The following is an 18,924-nucleotide window of genomic DNA, read 5'->3' as shown; positions in this document are numbered from 1 at the left end:
TATATGGTAGTTAATGTTTATTAAAATTTAGAAGCACCTTGTGATGGAACCATCTCACTTGTGGGTACTTATCTAACAAAAGGAAATGCAGAAGCAGCTAAAACCAATCATGACTGCTGTGTCATGCTTATAATAGCCAACCAGGGGAAACAACCTGAATGGCCATCCACCAGGAAATGCTTGAATTAAATAAATAATAGTACACTGATGCCATAAAATACTATGTGGCTGTTAAAAAGAGTAAGATCAATGTATAAGTATCGGCTTAAAAAGATGTCCATAATATTGAGATAAGTAAAAAGAAAAGTAAGTTACAAAATACCTACACTATGGTTCTATTTTTAGAAATGAAAGCCAGAACAATAAAAAGAAACTCAATGATACAAGTGCAGGTGCTTGTAAGCAGAGTGAAGAGAATGCAAGGACACATCAAAAGTAACCACGGTGCCCGGCCAGCATGAATTAAGTGGTTGAGCGTCGACCTATGAACCAGGAGGTCACCAGTTCGATTCCTGGTCAGGGCACATGCCCAGGTTCCAGGCTCCATTCCCAGTGTGGGGTGTGCAGGAGGCAGCCAATCAATGATTCTTTCTCATCACTGATGTTTCTATCTCTCTTTCCCTCTCCCTTCCTCTCTGAAATCAATAAAAATATTAAATTAAAAAAAAGTAATCCTGGTTACCCTGGAGTAGTGCCATGGTAAAGGGAAGGGACACTCTTAATCACCTGTAAATTTTTTGAATTCTTATAATGTGCTTATGGCACCTATTGTAATTCAAATATATGAAATAAATCTGCCTTCCTTACTCCTAACATTTTTAAAGGGGACATTTCCTGGACACCCTCTGCAGTGACCCTCACGTACTGACATACGTCAAATGCAAGATCGGCTACAACCAGTGACCATGGAGATGCGTGAAGGGCCAATCTGCCTTTAACAGCTCCAGGAACAGACCGTCAGGATTTCTCATGACTGTCAAATAATGAACGAAGGAAACTTGGAAATGTTACTCTTTGGTTCTAAGATTCAAAAATGTATTACAGAGCTATATAGCTTAGAGTCCTTAAAATTACTGTTTACTGGATCCGGGTTATGGAAAAAATACACGAAGTCCTCTCTATGCTAAAATAATCCCTTCTGAAGAGCTCCTATCTGAGTGATATAGGTTTGAGGTAGAGAATGTACCCCAAAGGAAAAAGAACAAGAGATAACACATTTATTCCTGAAAATGGGTATTTCCATTAAAAGAATGGATATTTAAAATTGCAAGGCTATTAAACTTTTAAAACCACTTCATAACTCACCAAACTGGGCAATTTTTACAACTGGAAAGGAGAAAAGTCTGTCTAAAATTGGTTAAACATAGTTATGGCTTTATTATCTAGACATTTAGAATACATTCCATAAGGCTGTCTTAGCTTTACAAATTACCGGTTCATTTATTCAAAGAAACTGATCCAGAATTAAAATTAAAAGGAGATTGTCTGCCTGCAGTTTTACTCTGTAGGACGCCATGGCCCCCAAACCACCTTTACCCAGAGCTCGGCCTCGCACACCTTCGTGCCCCGTGAGGCACGTGGGAGACTCGACCACGGGAGCTGACGCAGCCGTTCCCCACCAATAGAGCCTAATATCAGGGCGGCTAATTGCGGAGCCACGATGGAAATGCTGGGAATACCCCCGGGTGCATTATCTCAGCACATTAATGAGGCCGCTCACAAAGTGAGTTTATTGCAGTGAGATAGATGTTTATTAGATCAGTAATATGATTACAGGACATACTGTACGGAAAGGGCCTCGGGGAGCCGTAGACAGGATAATGTTGCAAGCATTAAACGAAACAAAAAAGCCAAACATCGTTACCAAAACTGCACACTTCACTGTATCCCAGTTATGGGTAAATATCCACACTATTAACTACACACACTCTTGTTCTGCTCCAAAAATGATGCGCAGGCATGCTTTCTGAGGTTACACGAAATTACAGGGCTTTTTTCAAGGTGGCAAAAGTAAAACACAGCAGACTCAGGAAGTCTACTGCTCATCTTAAACATACCCCACTTCTAAAGACAACTGGGAGTTGTATTTTGAGACTGTAGCCAATAATGGGTTTCTCGCCGCACATGTAGTACTACTGAGTAATAGAGATAAACTGCTGAGTAACACATCACTAACCACCATCACTAACGATACTACACAGAGACAAGAGCAAACATTCGGGTGGGGGACTTACAATGTGCCCAGAGCCAAGTTCCCCACGAATCGCTCTCTTACGTCTCCCAACAGCCCTGCGCAGTGTTCAACCTTTTCCTTTCCTGGACGTACACACGGAGACTTACCCACGTGCCCACGGTCACTCACCTGATAACCGATGAAGCCAACTCAAACGCCATTAAATGAACAGGTGTTCAGAGATGACCCCACGGAGTCATGGGAACATCCCAGTGTCTTGCCAAGCAGACTCCCATGAAATGTCAAACTAATAATCGGATGACACTGTTTTGTGTTCACTTGTTAAAGGCGCAAGCATCTCTCTTTTTGTCACTGTAACCTGTAAACGCACAGCTCCGTGTTATGAGGACTTGCTAACCCTAACCCCTGCCGCCAGGAGCGAAATGCAAGACTCACTACAACCAAGGACAATGGCTGGGAAGACGTGCGGGCTCCGCTGCCTTTAACAGCTTTTCCAGTTTAAAAATCTGGCATAGATTTTGCGAGGCTGAGATATTAAAAAGCAGCAATGACAAAATAAAATGCAATCAGTATGACCTTGAAGGAGAGATAAAATAATGCGGGTATAGGCATGGCAAGTTATCTGTTAGCTATCAACATCTCAGCTTTTTAAATATGGAGGTTTGTGGGGGTTTTTTTAATTGATTTCAGAGAGAGGAAGGGAGAGGGAGACAGAATCATTGATCGGCTGCCTCCTGCAGGCTCCCTACTAAGGATCAAGCCCGCAACCCAGGCATGTGCCCTGACTGGAATCAAACCGGTGACCTCCAGGTTCATAGGTTGACACTCACAGGGCAAGACCTCAGCTTTAAATGGAGTTTCCGTCGCCCCAAAAGAAACGACATGCCTTACGTTTGACTGTTTCTCTCTGATGAACCAGTTGAGAAAAGGTGCCTTTCCACAGGGAAAACACAGTCCTAAAAATGCAGCTTTCTCTGGAGGGTGACACAACGGAAAAGCAAAGCTCTCTGTGTAAACCTTAGGAAACACACCAGAACAGCTCGCCTACCTAGAGACCACGACTCACCCCCATGTCTGCGGCGCGAGAGGTCACTGTCATTCCATCCCCTGTTGTTTGGTTTCATTAGGATGACATCAAATTAAGTCAAAGAGATGATATTCCATAGGGCAGTGATGGCGAACCTTTTGAGCTCGGCGTGCCAGCATTTTGAAAAACCCTAACTTAACTCTGGTGCTGTGTCACATATAGAAATTTTTTGATATTTGCAACCATAGTAAAACAAAGATTTATATTTTTGATATTTATTTTATATATTTAAATGCCATTTAACAAAGAAAAATCAACCAAAAAATGAGTTCGCGTGTCACCTCTGACACGCGTGTCATAGGTTCGCCATCACTGCCATAGGGTATTCTTTGCTATTATCTCCTAGGACCCAAACTCCCAATTATTTAAAGATTATGGCACCAAGAATAAATACAACCCACTGTATTCAAAGGAATGGTATTTTTATAAATATGCAGGTGCTGCTCCTATTTATCAAATAATTACATGGCAAAGGATAAACAGAACCAATGAAATAAAATCTCAATAGTACTTGATATTGAAATCTTTTACAAATATGCCAACACACAGATATCAACCTAACTCCTTACAACAAAATAATCCTGAATAAAACAAATACCTAATGTCAAAACAAAAACACACACACCTGAAAAGAAATAGAAGAAAAAGAAAAGATGGGTGAATATAATCCTAGAATGAGAAGATGGGAAGGCTTTTAAACATGACATAAAACTCAAAAGTCATGAAGGAAAACACTAAATTTGACTACTAAATGAAAACTACCTTTATAGCTAAAGCACCAATAAAAAAATGAGAATGGGAAAAAAAAGTCTTTCTTATGACAAAAGGATACACTTCTTAATATACAAAGAGCTCTTAAAAATCATTAGAAAAGGTAAACTAAGTAGGAAAAAATAGGCAGATTACACTAAACCAATTACAGAAAAAGACACACAAATGGCTAATTAATCCACAAAAGATGCTAAACTTCACTCACAATCACATAAACACAAAACATCAAAGACAGACCAGGCTTCATGTATCAGAAGCAAAGATGCTACAATTCCATGAAGCTGTCGCCAACACAGGGAAACCGGCTTCTCTTTCGGTGAGGACACTGGTACTCTCTGCCTTTGAGGAGGGCACTTCGGAAATATAGACCCAAACTAAACACGGACAACCCTTCTATCCGGCGTATTACATGGGGTTCTCCAGAGAAATGCGCCAATGGCGATCTATGGAAAGAGAGTTACTAGGGAAGATTGGCTCACACGATTTGGAGGCTAAGGAGTCCCACCGTCCACCACTTGCACCACGGAGGCCCAGGAAAGCTGGTGGTGTAGTTCCTGCCCGTCCCCAGACCCAGGGAGCCCGTGGTTTAAGTCCTAGTCTGAGACTAAAGACCCAAGAACCAGGGGCTCTAGAGGCCGGTGTAGACGGCCTGAGTCCAGCAGAGAGCAAATCTGCCTAGCTCGGCCGTCTTGCTCTATTCAGGTCCTCGGTGGATTGGATAATGCACCCCCCACATTGGCCAAGACAGACTTTCTACACTTAGTCTGATTCCATCTCGTCTCTTCCAGAAACACCCTTACAGGCACACCCCGAAATAATGTTTTACCAGCTATCGGGGCCTCCCTCAGTCCAGCGAGGCTGACACACAAAAAGTAAGCAAACCACCTAACAATTCCGTTTCTAGGAATTTATTCTATGATCATATAACTATAAACAAGCATAACTATATCTAACAAAGATATTTGGTGTAGCTCTGTCAGAAAAACTACCCCCCCCCCCAATAAATGTCCATTAATAGGGGAGCTAACCAACTTCATTATGGGATATTCATTCATACAGTGCCACGGTCATCAAAAATAGTTAGGTTTATATTTTGCTCAAACACATTGAGAAGGGGGGAACCAAGTTAGAGATTTGCATGTAAAAAGGGGACATGTATACACTCATTTATACACATATATGTAGATACGCACATACATACATATAATTATAACAGCATACTTTTTTCCCCTGTGGGTCTAGATGTGGAGAAAGATGTTTACTCTTTATTTTTTAACCCTTCTGAAGAGTTTGAGTTACTTTTTTTAATTAAAAAAAAAACCCCTTTATTGTTGAAGATATTACATAGGTCCCCTTTTCCTCCCATTACTTTTAATGTGTATATATAATTGTTATGATTTTAATAAGACACTAGCACATCGAATCTCTATGTCAAACGCAAAATATTTGGAGGAAAAAATGTAAAGTACTATAAATTGTGCAAAAACATTAAAAAACCAGAAGGTTACTGTTAACAATAAAAATACACTTTTTAAAAAACTCAGAAGGGCCAGAACCGGTTTGGCTCAGTGGATAGAGCGTCGGCCTGCGGACTCAGGGGTCCCGGGTTCGATTCCGGTCAAGGGCATGTACCTTGGTTGCGGGCACATCCCAGTGGGGGGCGTGCAGGAGGCAGCTGATCGGTGTTTCTCTCTCATCGATGTTTCTAACTTTCTATCCCTCTCCTTTCCTCTCTGTAGAAAATCAATAAAACATATTTAAAAAAATAAAAAATAAAAAAAAAAACTCAGAAGGGAGCTATTCTGCCAACATATCAGGATGGCAGACTATTTCTTCATTTTTACCTTTTGGTATTATGTATGTGAATATATATTCATGAAAGCATGAAAATATAGTCCTTTATTTTATTATTGTTTCATATTTCAGTATTTTATATTTGCCCGGGTTAATGGTCCAAGTGTTTTAGTTTGAATTAATTTTTAAACAATGATCTACTGGAAAATGGATTTCAATTCTTAAATATTCCATTTATTTTTCTCCAGTGATAAATTAAGAGAAAATGATCACTGGGTTAAACAGTGAGTTTTCTGTATTTGCAGTGTTTCTGCATGACGGATTTTGTCATTATCTCAGTCTCCACGTTCTAAACAGCTTTGAGGTGTCATTTACATGAACTGAGTGTCCTATTTTTGCCTAAAGTATATCTTTAATTATAAGCTAAACCCTAATTATACAAAAAGTTACATGTCTAAAATTTTACCCCTCAATTCACACTGACAAAAAAAAAAAAGATAGGATTAGCTTAACCAAACAATTTACACTTACATTTCCTTCTCTGAAAAATGAGTGCTCTCTCTTTGCTGTGTTTGAAAGCCTTTAGCCCAACATCCATGTCCCTGATGGTAGAATGACCCCAGGAAATGAATCCCACATGCGAGTCTGGAGTGATGCCACGCTATTGCTCCTGAAGACGGCTTAATCCAAAGACAGACAGAAACTATGGAAACGTAGCTACTAATGACCCTAGGGAACCCAATCCAAGTGAAAATAAAAATACCTAGAAGACACACACATGCTTCCAGTCCAGAATGATGATGCACCGACGTCTAAGAAGTATGCTGATGAGTTCCCATCAAGGCTGATGATTCTTAATCTGTTGAACCAGATCATGTAGGCACGATCCCAGGTAAGCCAAAGATTGCTAAACAAAATTGTACGTGAGGATAAGTTGTAACTTTGTACTTAATATGAGTACAATTACTTTTCGGCCCAACTGGTAATTTAATAGTGGGAAGACAGAACTGCATGCAACCAATATTCCTTAAGAATATTTCTGGTTGATACACTTTAAAAACACTGTCCCATGTCAAACTGATTGTTCATTGTCCCTTGAGTGAATTTTAAAATGATGGAGCTTGAAGGGGCTGGCACAGATGTTCTAATCCAGCCACTGGCTTGTCGGCAGGAAACAGTCATTTTAACTCCCGGTGAAGCTTTCGAACGACGTGGGTGAAAAGGTGCCCTACGCTGTGCCAACGGGCTGCACGGGGTCTTGGATAAGGACATGTCAGGGGCCCTCTGCCCCGGATGCCGGCTTGGGAAGGGGGCCGGGCAGCCATGCTCTCTGACTGTACTTAGAGGTCAGATTCGGGGCTGCTGCTGGTGACGTGTCCTCGGCAGAGAGGGGCACAGGCCCGCTCCCTCAGGCAAGGCCTCGAGAATTAATTACGATCGGCAATTGTCGTAAGAAATATAGATCCAAAAACCCACATCTGCTTTTTTCTACAAGAAACTGCTATTCTTATATTTCATGGATGTGGCACAGGTGCCAAGACATGGAGCTGAGTCTGAAAGCAGAGGAGCAACATTTAAGAGGTCAACATCGAGTTTTATGTTCTGCTGAGTCACATCTACCTGCCTGTGCTGGAGGACCAGGTAACAGTTCATGACAGCCCAGCAGAGCCAATGCACTGCCACAGGCGGGCCACCCACTCAACACAACAGTATGCTGGCCTTTCCTGGCAGGGTCACGAGTGGATTCTGATGACAGCAGCTCCGGTGAGAAACTCGGGGTGCAGAGCTGGTGGACATGTATGACCTTTTCCCACGGTGCCGGCCGGGCAAAGAGAGTGGGAGGGACGAACCACGCGGGAAGCTTGGAGTCACCTCACCGATTTCACTCTGGGATTTCGAATCCAAATTTAGGAAAGAAAATTTGACTGTTCACTAAACAAGGATAAGGTGTAGAAGGCATATGAAGCTAAAATGATGTTCCAGAGACTTCTCTCCACCTGAGGGCGAGAGCGTCAGGACCTTTGGCAGGAAAAGCGCTGGCAGCGAGCCTCGCTTCACCGCCTTGCACACCGCACTCTGGGCAGAGGCCAGAAGTCCCCGTGGTACCCCTGACGAGGGTGACGGACGCATCTGAACGCTCCTGGGTGACAAAGGTCCTCAACTCGGGAAGAGTCGGGTCATTCATTGTTCATTTGTCTACTTTTTTCAAGGTAAAAATAACTTTATTGCATATTCTGAAATCCATGTTCATTGTAACAATAACCACCACCACCCCCAAAAAAGGGGGAGGAGACAGCACAGGAAGCCATTTATTTTTAAGTAAAAAACTGTTGAGAAATACAGTTAAGCCCTTGGTATAAATCACTCCACCCTTGCTTCTTTTGTGCACTTTATATAAACATATGTGGAGCATGACATAAATCAGCTCACATTATAATTTAGTTTTGTATATACTAGATTTACAATATCCTGGGTTTTGGGGCCTTATTCGTGCATCCCATAATTATTTATTGAGCACTTGAAAAGTGCCAGGGAGAGGGCTGGGAACTAGACAGACATGTGAGTTCAGTCAAGATAGTGGGTGAGACTTCAAAATTCGCACCACTACCTCCAGAATAACCAAAGTAAACTTTTAAAGATACAGATTAATAACTCTGTGGACCACACAAAAGCGTGAAGTTCAAAAGCAGTCAGAAGGAGCAGCCAGGAAATGGATCTTCAATGTAACGGGGCCACCCCCCTCCCCACACAGGGCAAGGATAAAAGCCAGGCACAGAGTGGGGGCTGGGGTTCCTGGCCGCAAGAGGAGGCTGACCAGCCATTCCAGCCCTGGGGCTCCAGCTAATGCACCAGCTCCTCTGCTGTTGAACTAGCCACAGAACCCAGGCCAATCCCCTGCAGGCTCAGGCCCAGATTTGTGATGAAACCCAGCGTCACCATGTGATGGACACCTGGGCATTAGATACGCGTCTGCATTCGGGGACTCGGGAGAGAAATGAGGTGACTGTACCACCTGGATAGGAAGGAAGCCTGAAACGAAGACACAGAGCCTCCAAACACAATGACTACCAGGGCACTTGACTCAGGAAGAAAGGAAAACAATAGAGCAACGCCCGGATGACTTGTGTAAGTTTTCTTGAAGCATAGCTGACATGCCATAAACCGCACATACGTAAGTGTACCGCCATCAAGATACTGTACATATCCGTGACCTTCAAGTATCTCTGCACTGACACCTCACTACTGACTACAGCAGCGTCACTGCCATTTGCTCTCCTATTTCTAGTCTCTTAAGGTAGAAGCTGAGCTCACAGGGACCTTTCTCCTTTCCCCACACAAGAGTGACTGGGGGCTAAAGGTTTCCCTCCCCTAAGTCCTGCTTTACAAGCATCCAGCAAATTCTGATATGGAGTGTTTGCATTTTTATTCAGTTCAGGAATGCTTTCTAATTTAATTATTTTTTATTTGATCCATGATTATTTGGTACTGTGTTATTTAGTTCCAAATATTTTGGGATTTTCCAAATATCTTTTATTGATTTAAAGTTTAATTCCACCGAAACCGGTTTGGCTCAGTGGATAGAGCATCGGCCTGCAGACTGAGGGGTCCCGGGTTCGATTCCGGTCAAGGGCATGTACCTGGGTTGCGGGCACATCCCCAGTGGGAGATGTGTAGGAGGCAGCTGATCGATGTTTCTAACTCTCTATCTCTCTCCTTTCCTCTCTGTAAAAAATCAATAAAATATATTAAAAAAAAAGTTTAATTCCATTATGGTGGGAGAATATATAGATATAGATATTTAGATCTATATCTATATATATGCATACTTTATAAGACGTGAATTATGATAAATTTTTAAAAAAGAAAACATTTTTTAAAGTCTCACAAATTTGTAAATAACCTATTTAATTGACGGAGCAGGAGGCTGTAGCATAATTTCTTGCAGGAACTATCTGTTACAAAATGTATCTAGGATATAGAGCCTGGCTTGCCTTTTTCTCTTAAGAAATAAAATATTTAGGGCAAACAATTACCTTGTTCTATCTTTTCTTCAGGAGACATGGTCAACTTGTTAAATCCTTCATTCACCATGTCTTATACCACAGTTCCCAAGTGAGGGTTCAAAGAGCCCCCTGAAATAGTGAATTGTGCGCATAATTTGCATGTAAGTGATTCTAGGCATTTTTCTGAGAAGAGAGTTTGGAATTTTCCAATTCTCAAAGCAGCTCAGAAAGGACTAAGAATCACTGTGTCATACCTGCATTTCACTGTGATCCTTCTGGTGTATGGTACAAATTCAGGTCATAAATTATGGGTTGACGGGTTTCATCTCCTAAGGATAAGTATGTTTACTTTGGTTTCTGGAAAGAACCTCAAAAGCTAACAAGTTCCTTCACCTGCCTTCAGGCAAAATGCTTCCAAAATTATCTGAGTCAGATGAAAACGAAAAGTCTGTTTATATTTCCCTCTGGGAATGAAATTCCAGCTGCGCCCTCGGTAACCTATTACATTTTTTAACCACCACTGTAAAATGTATCTTTGGCCCTCAATAGCATATTACTTTTCCCCACTTTGTACACAGCTGTAAACGTGTTAATCTTTTCCAGAGGAGACATATCGCAAAGGTCTTGTTGCAGGCCATTCTCAAACCTAAGGACTCCGGGGATAAGTGTGCAGGTACATGCCCAGCTCACACACGTCAGGCAGACATCGGCCAATACATCAGAGCCCAAGTATGAGCCAGTTACTAACAACATGAGCACAGACTCGCAGGAAGCTGGAAAACCCTCGGATAATACACTGCAGGGAGGGGCTCTGCACTGTCGGTCACAAGTGTGGGTGTGATGGCATCTGGTAGGGATGTGACCTCAGCAACCTTCACCCGCCTGGCCTGTGGTCAGCCTTGTCACCCTCCCCAGTGGGTACAGTGCACTCCAGGCTTCCCACGTGCACCCCCTTACCTGTCTCTTGCACAGAGTCTGTGGTCCCCTCTGTGCAAACACTGGGCACCCCAAACCCCCCACTAGCAGCGGCACCTGCTTCCCTCTGAGAACCTGCCCACTGGCTGGGATCCGGCTGTACGCTGAAGGGTCACTTCCTGCATGTCCAGAGACATGGCCCGCTCTGGCCTGAGCACCCCAGCGAATGGCTCCACGGCCTGTGGGCTGCAGCAGGCCTTCTCCAGTGAGGTCTGGCCTGTACCCTGGGGAGGGGCCCCTGTCAAGTTTATCCTTCCGTGGGCACTCTCCCTGAGCTAACGGTTTCCCAGAGAGTCCCTTTAACATCTCACAGTTACTCTCCTGGCATAGCTTACTCATTCTCTGTATTAAAATCCTCCTGTTTACATTGCTGTGTGGTCTCTGTCTCCTGATGGGACCCAGGCTGACAGTCACGACGTGTTAGTCTTGGATCGTACTCACAGGGAGTATCTGCTAACAGTGCATCTTCCATTGTTTGTAACTTTCCTTCTAGTTTAATTGTATTACGGTTAAAGAATTCCTATGCGTTGGAATTTATTGACATTCTTATAACATAACGTATGGCTAACTTTTTTAAAATGCTGCCAGAAAACTGAACAGAAGGTGCAGTCTCTATTTTCAGGGTACAGAGGTGGATAAAATTCTATTAGATAGTCTTAGTCAAGTTTTCTATTTCTAATAGAGGTGGATATGTTTTCTATTAGATCAATCTTATTCACGTTTTCGTATCTTTTATAGAGGAGTCAACCAATGTTTTATATAAAAAGCCAGACAGTAAATAACTAGGCTTATGGGCTTTAAGGATTCTGCTGTAACTCAACTCCACCACTGAGGTGCAAAAGCAGCCACAGGCGATGTGTAAACAAATTGTCCCTGTGGCTGTATTCAATAAAACTTTATTTACAAAAGCAGGCAGCGGGCCAGAGTTGGTCCACAGGCCTTAGTCTGTCGACTCCTGATCTACATTATTATTTTTATCCATGTGGCTGGTCGGGCAAGGAGGAAGATGTGTCGCATCTCAATACTCAATACTACTGTGTTGTTGCTGCTGCTTATTTCTCCCTGCATGCATCCTGCCCTTCTGATTGCGTTCATCTGTGCCTGTGCACTTTCTTCCTTACCACTGTGACATCCTTCTCTTTGTCCTGTTAAAGGTTTTCTGTGTGTGTGTGTGTGTGTGTGTGTGTGCGCGCGCGCGCGCGCGCGTGCGCATTAACTCTTATATTTAATACAGGAATATATTTAGAAAGAAAATATAACATAAGACAATGAAATTAAGACCAAAGATACGTTTAACAATAAGAGCGAACAAATCTCAGAATGTGTAAACATCGAAACTTTCACAAACATGAGTGTGAAATAGAGTCCTAGAAATTTATCTATAATGAATTCTCCATCTGACTTCCTTAAACTATTTTTAATCTTATTTGCTATAAATACGATTACCACCCTACATAATATATTGTATCTATCTGTACTAGTATACGCACACATACCGTTTTGAGTCTTTTATACAAGAGCACGTGGTTGTGTTAGTCCCTTCTCTCTGGTCCATGGAACCTCCCGTTTCCTGCCCTCACGAGAGCTGGCTGCCAGGGTCCAGCCCTCGGGCTGGAGCTGGAGCAGTTGGTTCCTGCTGCTATTTTCCCGTAACTTCATGCCGAGCTCGACACCAGAGATCCTCCCGCTCTGTCTGGGGCACGGCCAGTCCCCTGGGGTTCAGGCTGTTCCCCCACGTCATTGTGAGCCCACTGCCTCTCTGTGACCCTCTATTCCACGTGCGTTATTATTTAATACTAGAGGCCTGGTGCACAAAAATTTGTGCACTGGCGGGGGGGGGGGGGTCCCTCAGCCCGGCCTATGCCCTCTTGCAGTGTGGGACCCCTCGGAGGATGTCCACCCCAGTGGGGACCCTCACCCCATGGAGGTTTGGCCAGCCTAGGTGAGGGGCTGATGGCTATTTTCAGGCTGGCCAAGCCCCCTGGCGACGTAAGCTCCCAGCCTCTCCCTTTTTTATTTCTGGGATTTATTTACCTTCTATAATTGAAACTTTGTTGCCTTTAGCAGAGGCCTGTGGAAAGCTTGGCTTCCTCCATCACCAGGGGCAACCCACTCCTGCTTGCTCCAGCTCCAGCTCCGTGGCCACAGCTGGCTGAAAGCAGGTATCTGGGGTTTGTTTACCTTCTATAATTGAAACTTTGTTGCTTTTAGTGGAGCTCAGAGCTGGCCGTGGCAGGTGGGGAAGCTTGGCTTCCTCCATCACTGGAGCAAGCAAGCCTCCTGCTCGCTCCAGCTCCGTGGCTGCCAGCCGCCATCTTGGTTGGGTTAATTTGCATATAGTCGCTCTGATTGGCCGGTGGGCGTGGCTTAAGGCATAGTGAAAGTACGGTCCATTTGCATGTTTGTCTTTTATTAGTGTAGATAAGCCAGCACTGACTGGTTCCCACCTTTTTCTTTCTCGGTTAAACCAAACCTTTATTTGATGAATGCAATTAAGCCCATAGAATTAGTCTTCCGAACTGCACTCACCTTCCTTCAAGCCAGAGGGCAGGAAAGGGAAACCTTCGCAGCCTTGGAGAACTGAAGGGTGAGGCCACAAATGATTCGTTCCCTTGGTCACCTGCACCCCTAGTCCTTGGATCCCCAAATCTGGAGAGGCTTTCAGGGGGATTTGTGGAATACATCGGCCTCTTCACCTTCCACTGGCCCTCTGACTGACTGCTCTGGCTGGTGGAGGGCAGGGGGCGGGTGGCCATGTGTCTATGTGGTGGGTCCTCTGAGTTGGCCCAAACTCCAAGGTTCTGTTGGGCTCTTTTCCTGTATTCCGTGGTCTTCTGTAGCCTCGCCTATTTTTATCTAATTCCACTTATTTCATCCTAATTCTGCGGAATTGGGTGACATGCTCCCCTTCTTTGTTTCTGGGGAGCCCTGCATGCCAAGCACAACCCTAAAAACTGTTTTGAAAGAGAACTGATCCCCATAACAAAATTTTTTCCCTTCCCAGAATTCATTTCCTGCATTTTTTTTAAACCTCACATTCATTAAGAAGGATCTGAGATTCTGCTTTCCTTAAACATCTAAGCCACCTGGTTTTAAATAAAGTAGAAATGTAGTCATTCCAAGCCAAATGAGCCTCTGAAATTTCTCCTGGCTCTAGTTTTGAAAGGAATTAAAATAGCATGAAGACTCCAGACATCATGAAATTCAAATAGCATTACTTCAGCCCCAGCAGTGTTTGGAGAGACACACGAACAGGTGAGCCCTTACCAGCGGGATGAGCAGGCTGACGAGGTCTGTCAGGGGTTTGCTGAGCAGCAGCAGGTCCTCCGCGGCCTGAGTGTCACCCCCGGAGCCAGACTTCTGCGCCTTGAAGGGGGGAAGAGGAGGGGGTCTTGGAGATTAGTCAGCTTGGCCCTGGACAGCTCCCCCCAGCCGGGCACATAAACACGGCTGCGGAGGTATCCCCCCTCGGCCCCCTGAACAGAAGGTGCGCACGTGACAACGGGTGCACCATGGCCACCGCCACCAGCTCGGGCCGCAGAGGCAGACCGGGTGGTCCACAGAGAAAGCGCCAACAAGGGCTGTCCCTGGGGAAGTGATGTCCACCGGCTGCAGTGGACGCCAGCCTGAAGGAGGGGCTCCTGTCCCCGTTGTTCGGGTGAGGAGACTGACGCGCAGAGAAGTAAAGCAGTTCGTGTGAACTCCCACATTCCGTGGGGACAAAGCCGGAGGATGAGCGAGGCTCTACGACTCCACATCCTCCGCGCCTCAGCCCAGGCATGTTCTGCGCGTTAGACAATGCGCACCTAACGCATCTGCCGTATTTCCTTCTCCGCAGGCACACCCCCCCACAAGTGACACCTAGAATACGTGTCCAACAGAATACTGCATGCACAGTCTTCAGAGAAGGTCTAGAAAGTATAGGCTTCAACTGAAATTAAAATCAGAGATGGGAAGCGAGTGACTTTCATTCTAAGTGTGCCTCTTTTTAGGAGTTCTACAGAACTGTCTAATTCCAGGGATTTCTAACACAGACAGGCATAATTTCATCCTGGAAAAGGCACTGATTAGTAATTTTGTTTGCTATAGAATACACATATGTCATTCAATACTTCCTCTGTGTTTTTTTTTATTTCACTCGGAAGGAAAAAAAAACTGCTTTTGGGTGGTGACCTTTGCCAGACCAGGCTGCAGGCTGCCCCACCTGAGGGCATGAGCCTGGACTCCAGGACCCTTCTCCCAAATGCCAAGTTTCCTTCTGCTCCTCAGGCCGATGGACACCATGTGAGCTGCCCGCTTTCTTTGGTTCAGAAGAATTTTAAAATCAGACGCCTGCCTTTTAACCACTTGCACCGTAAGGGGAACAATGCTAGAATTCCGTTCCAGAGAACGAGAGGCAGCACTATTCCAGGGTCGGGACCTCTCTGAATGGTGGCTGTTACTTCCACCTTCTGAAACGCTACTGGAGACAGAACATCGGCCTCTTCACCTTAACCAGCCCAGGGTCTTGACCCACCCGGTTGTTACACTCTGGGCAAGAGAGGACGGTCCACTGAGCTGCGTGGTAGCAGCAGGGTTTGAAAGAAGTGGCTGGATTGGTTAGGTATTTAAGGTGAAAGTCTCCATTTATTTTGTGACAGGTCAGATGTGGAACAAGAAAAAGGAGGAAATGTTAAGGATGACGCCCAGGTCTGGAGCTGGCGCAGCAGGACGAGGGTGGCGGGACTTGCTGGCAGGAGGTTCGTGTAAGGCAGGACCAATTCTGCATCACAAGGCAGGCGGGGGTAGGGGCTGAACTCCTAAGGGAGATTCTGACACCTGCCTCCCTCCACTCCCTACTTTCCTGGGACACATTCCTGCATCATGTCCCTCTCCTCCCTGAAAAAGAAAAGTGCTTCTTTAGTCTAAGCGCTACTGTCATTTTAAACACTGTCAGTCCTCAATCCCCCGATTCCTCCACTTCAGAGATGGTCCCGTTAGACCAGCGGTTCTCAACCTGTGGGTCTCAACCTGGCGGTCGAACGACCCTCTCACAGGGGTCGCCTAAGACCATCCTGCATATCAGATATTTACATGACGATTCATAACAGTAGCAACATTACAGTTATGAAGTAGCAACGAAAATAATTTTATGGTTGGGTCACAACATGAGGAACTGTATTTAAAGGGCCAGAAGGTTGAGAATGACTGCGTTAGACGTTTAGGAATGCGGGAGACCCTCTGGTGTGGAGCGTGTGTATGATGGGAGAGGTGGCCGGACAGTACAGACGGCTCAGTGTTCCAGGAGACGGTGTCTTTGGTGCACACACTGTTTCTCTTCCCAACCCTTTCCCCTCCCTCGGTCTCAAGGACTCCCCTCTCTCAGACTGACGCCAGGTGCCCTGCAGATCAAAGTCGGGAATGAAGCCAAAAGCAATACATGGCAGATGATATAGCAGAGGATTTAGAAAGACGACAGCAGTAAAGTATGCAGTGGTGTTGAAGAAAATGAGAAAATTAAAAACAGTGATCTACTGGTACACTAGCAAAGAAAGAAAGAATTAGAAAATAATTCTATTAAGGAGTTTTCTTTTAAACAACCTTGACTATCAACCTAATAGTCACTTCTAATAAGAGATTTCTGTTGCTCTGGAATTTCTGAACTTCTGATTCCTTAAAAAAAATTTTTTTTTAAATATGTTTTTATTGATTTTAGAGAGAGGAAGGGAGAAGGAGAGAAAGAAACATCAATGATGAGAGAGAATCATTGACTGGCTGCCTCCTGCATGCTCTCCTCCTTGGGGATTGAGCCCCAACCCGGGCATGTGCCCTGACCGGGAATTGAACCACCTCCTGGTTCATGAGTTGATGCTCAACCACTGAGCCACACTGGCTGGGCCTGATCCCTTTTATATGTACAATCTACAAAACATTTCTTTCACAGATTGATATCATCAACGTAACTATGAACATAACTAGCAACCATATCCTGAAGATTTACATAAAACTCCTACAGACACTGAAATAAGAACAGCTATTCTCTGAAGAGACATGAGAGGAAAAGCTAAGAGAAACCTTAATTCCGGATCCCACAAGTACTTAACAATGCTCTGCTGTTCATTCAGAAAGATTCCAGAAGAGCAAAGAAAGTAGTTCCAAGGCCATTTTCACCTGCTGGCTTTACAAGTGTGCGGCAAACACTAACGGCCATGTTTGTCGAGGAGATCTTGGAAGGACTTACCAACCACACTAGATAAGCTAAACACTCGAGCAGCTTTGCTGGAGGTAAAAGTTACCAGTTATCACAATGATGAGTAACAGAGCCTAAGCCAGGCTCGCGGGATTCATTCTTGGCTCTGCTACGCTGGCTCTTGGCGAGGTATCAAAACAGTTTGGTCTCCCCGCTAGCTTCTGCACCTACTCAAGCCAATAGGCTATCGCTTGACATACGCCTCTTGCAATTCTACCAGGACTCGGAGTGTAACAGTGGATTCACATCAGCTGTGCGCTTTCATGCGCCCTAAGTATCAGCTGACTCAGTCAGAGAGAGAGCAGGACATGAAACAGGCATGTGGAGGCACCTAACATGGGAAGTACTTAACAAACCCACGCCCCCTTCCTTCGTAGAGCACAGTACAGTTTGGGGCACATGGACTGAATGCACTTCTAAGTCTCAAATCCACCTGCAATTCCGTGTTACTGGTCATAAGGGAGAGCAAGTGCTTGTTTACATGTTGCGTTATGGATGTGTGTACATGTGCATATAAACATGTGTGTGTATGAATGGATGCATGGGCCTAAAATCTCGACCCACTGCTCAAAAGCTGATGTTTCCCCCTGGGGCGGCGGGGCCCACCCGTGGGCAGGAAAGGCGGCACACTGCTTGGCCAGCCCGGGTGCCCGCAGGGCTACTGGTCTCAGCCAGGAACGGTTCCCCGATTAGAGCTCGTCAAGTCTCTGCTGAGGCCCCTCCCGCTTTCCTTTCCGATTTTGTCATCACATGATCTGTTCTTGGCATTGGTCACCAAAGATGGCTTATTTGATAGTCTCTCTCTACAGGACATAAGTTATTTCTGAAAAGTAAAGACACTTTAGAGGCAGATTAGCAAGACGAGACTGACGGGGGTGTGGTGTGGTGCAGGGCTGTGCCAGACCTGGGCCGAGGCCCCTACCTGCAGGGCCAGCCGCACGACCCCAGACGTGTAGGTCAGCATGCCGTGCAGCACGTCCAGCAGGGAGCAGAGCAGCGCGGCGGCCGTCTCGTTGTTGTTTCTATTGTCCACGTCCAAGCACAGTGTGGCCGTTTCGGTGAACAGGTTACAGACATGATGGACCAGTCCTGAGGGTAAAAAGGAGAAGAGCAAAATAGTCATCATCATATAAAAATAATGTGTCCCATAAACCCAACAGAGCAGGTCTCCACGACGCATAAATGCTAAGCAGCCCTTCCACTCTGCTGTGTACCAGGTACACGTGGGACAGTTTCGTAAACTGCAGGTTCCCAGGGCTCACCCCAGAGAGGCTGCTCGGGGGCCTGGGATGGGGACTAGGAAGGTACGTGTTAAGCGAAAATACACTTTGGAAAACACACCCTACAGGGTCAGGCTTCGCTGGGGCGGAGGACTCCCCGCCATGGAGGGAAGCGTGCTGCGTGGGAACAGACTGTGCCAGGTTCTGCTCGAAGGTCCAGCTCTTCATGCTAAGGATCAGGAACCACCCAGGGCTCTACAAGTAACTGGGTCATTTCTAGAGGATAAAGCATGTTTTCTTCTGCGGTATTCCAAAAAAATTTAAATGCGAGATTAACTGTGATTTAAAGAACTGGACATTGAGAAACGGCCAGCTTCTATCATTCTGTCCCTGCAAACCTCATATGAAGGGTTGGTCTTCGTTAACTTTTAGTTTGACGTAGTCTGTCACAAATTCATTTCCACATCTTGGGGTGTGTTATTGCTTATATTTAACTATGACATTTCTATTGTTACTGTTACATAGAATTAAACTTGGAATTCACAAAACTGATTCAGATGTAAATGTGGCGAAAATACAACATGAACAATGTTATAAGCCTAAATGGTGAATAGGACTTAGGCACAGATAGTCTGAATGTTCTAGAAAAA

General features: G+C 45.0%; 1 protein-coding gene across 1 annotated transcript in view; it reads right to left on the bottom strand.

Moving 5' to 3' along the window:
• Positions 1-18,143, bottom strand: part of LOC102431453 (serine/threonine-protein kinase ULK4-like) — a gene marked incomplete at its 5' end in the record, with an annotated part of 79,518 nt that extends 61,375 nt beyond the window's left edge. The window contains 2 exons of the mRNA XM_006107363.3: positions 14,093-14,191; positions 17,977-18,143. Of these exons, the coding sequence (XP_006107425.1) occupies positions 14,093-14,191; positions 17,977-18,143 (266 nt within the window). The remainder of the gene's footprint in view (positions 1-14,092; positions 14,192-17,976) is intronic.
• Positions 18,144-18,924: the final 781 nt, after the last annotated feature.

The sequence above is a fragment of the Myotis lucifugus genome, unplaced genomic scaffold (genome assembly GCF_000147115.1).
Source record: "Myotis lucifugus unplaced genomic scaffold, Myoluc2.0 scaffold_1135, whole genome shotgun sequence".
In the NCBI taxonomy this organism is placed as follows: Eukaryota; Metazoa; Chordata; class Mammalia; order Chiroptera; family Vespertilionidae; genus Myotis; species Myotis lucifugus.
Note: the sequence above shows the minus strand (reverse complement) of the source record. Positions and strands in the feature narration are given on the sequence as shown.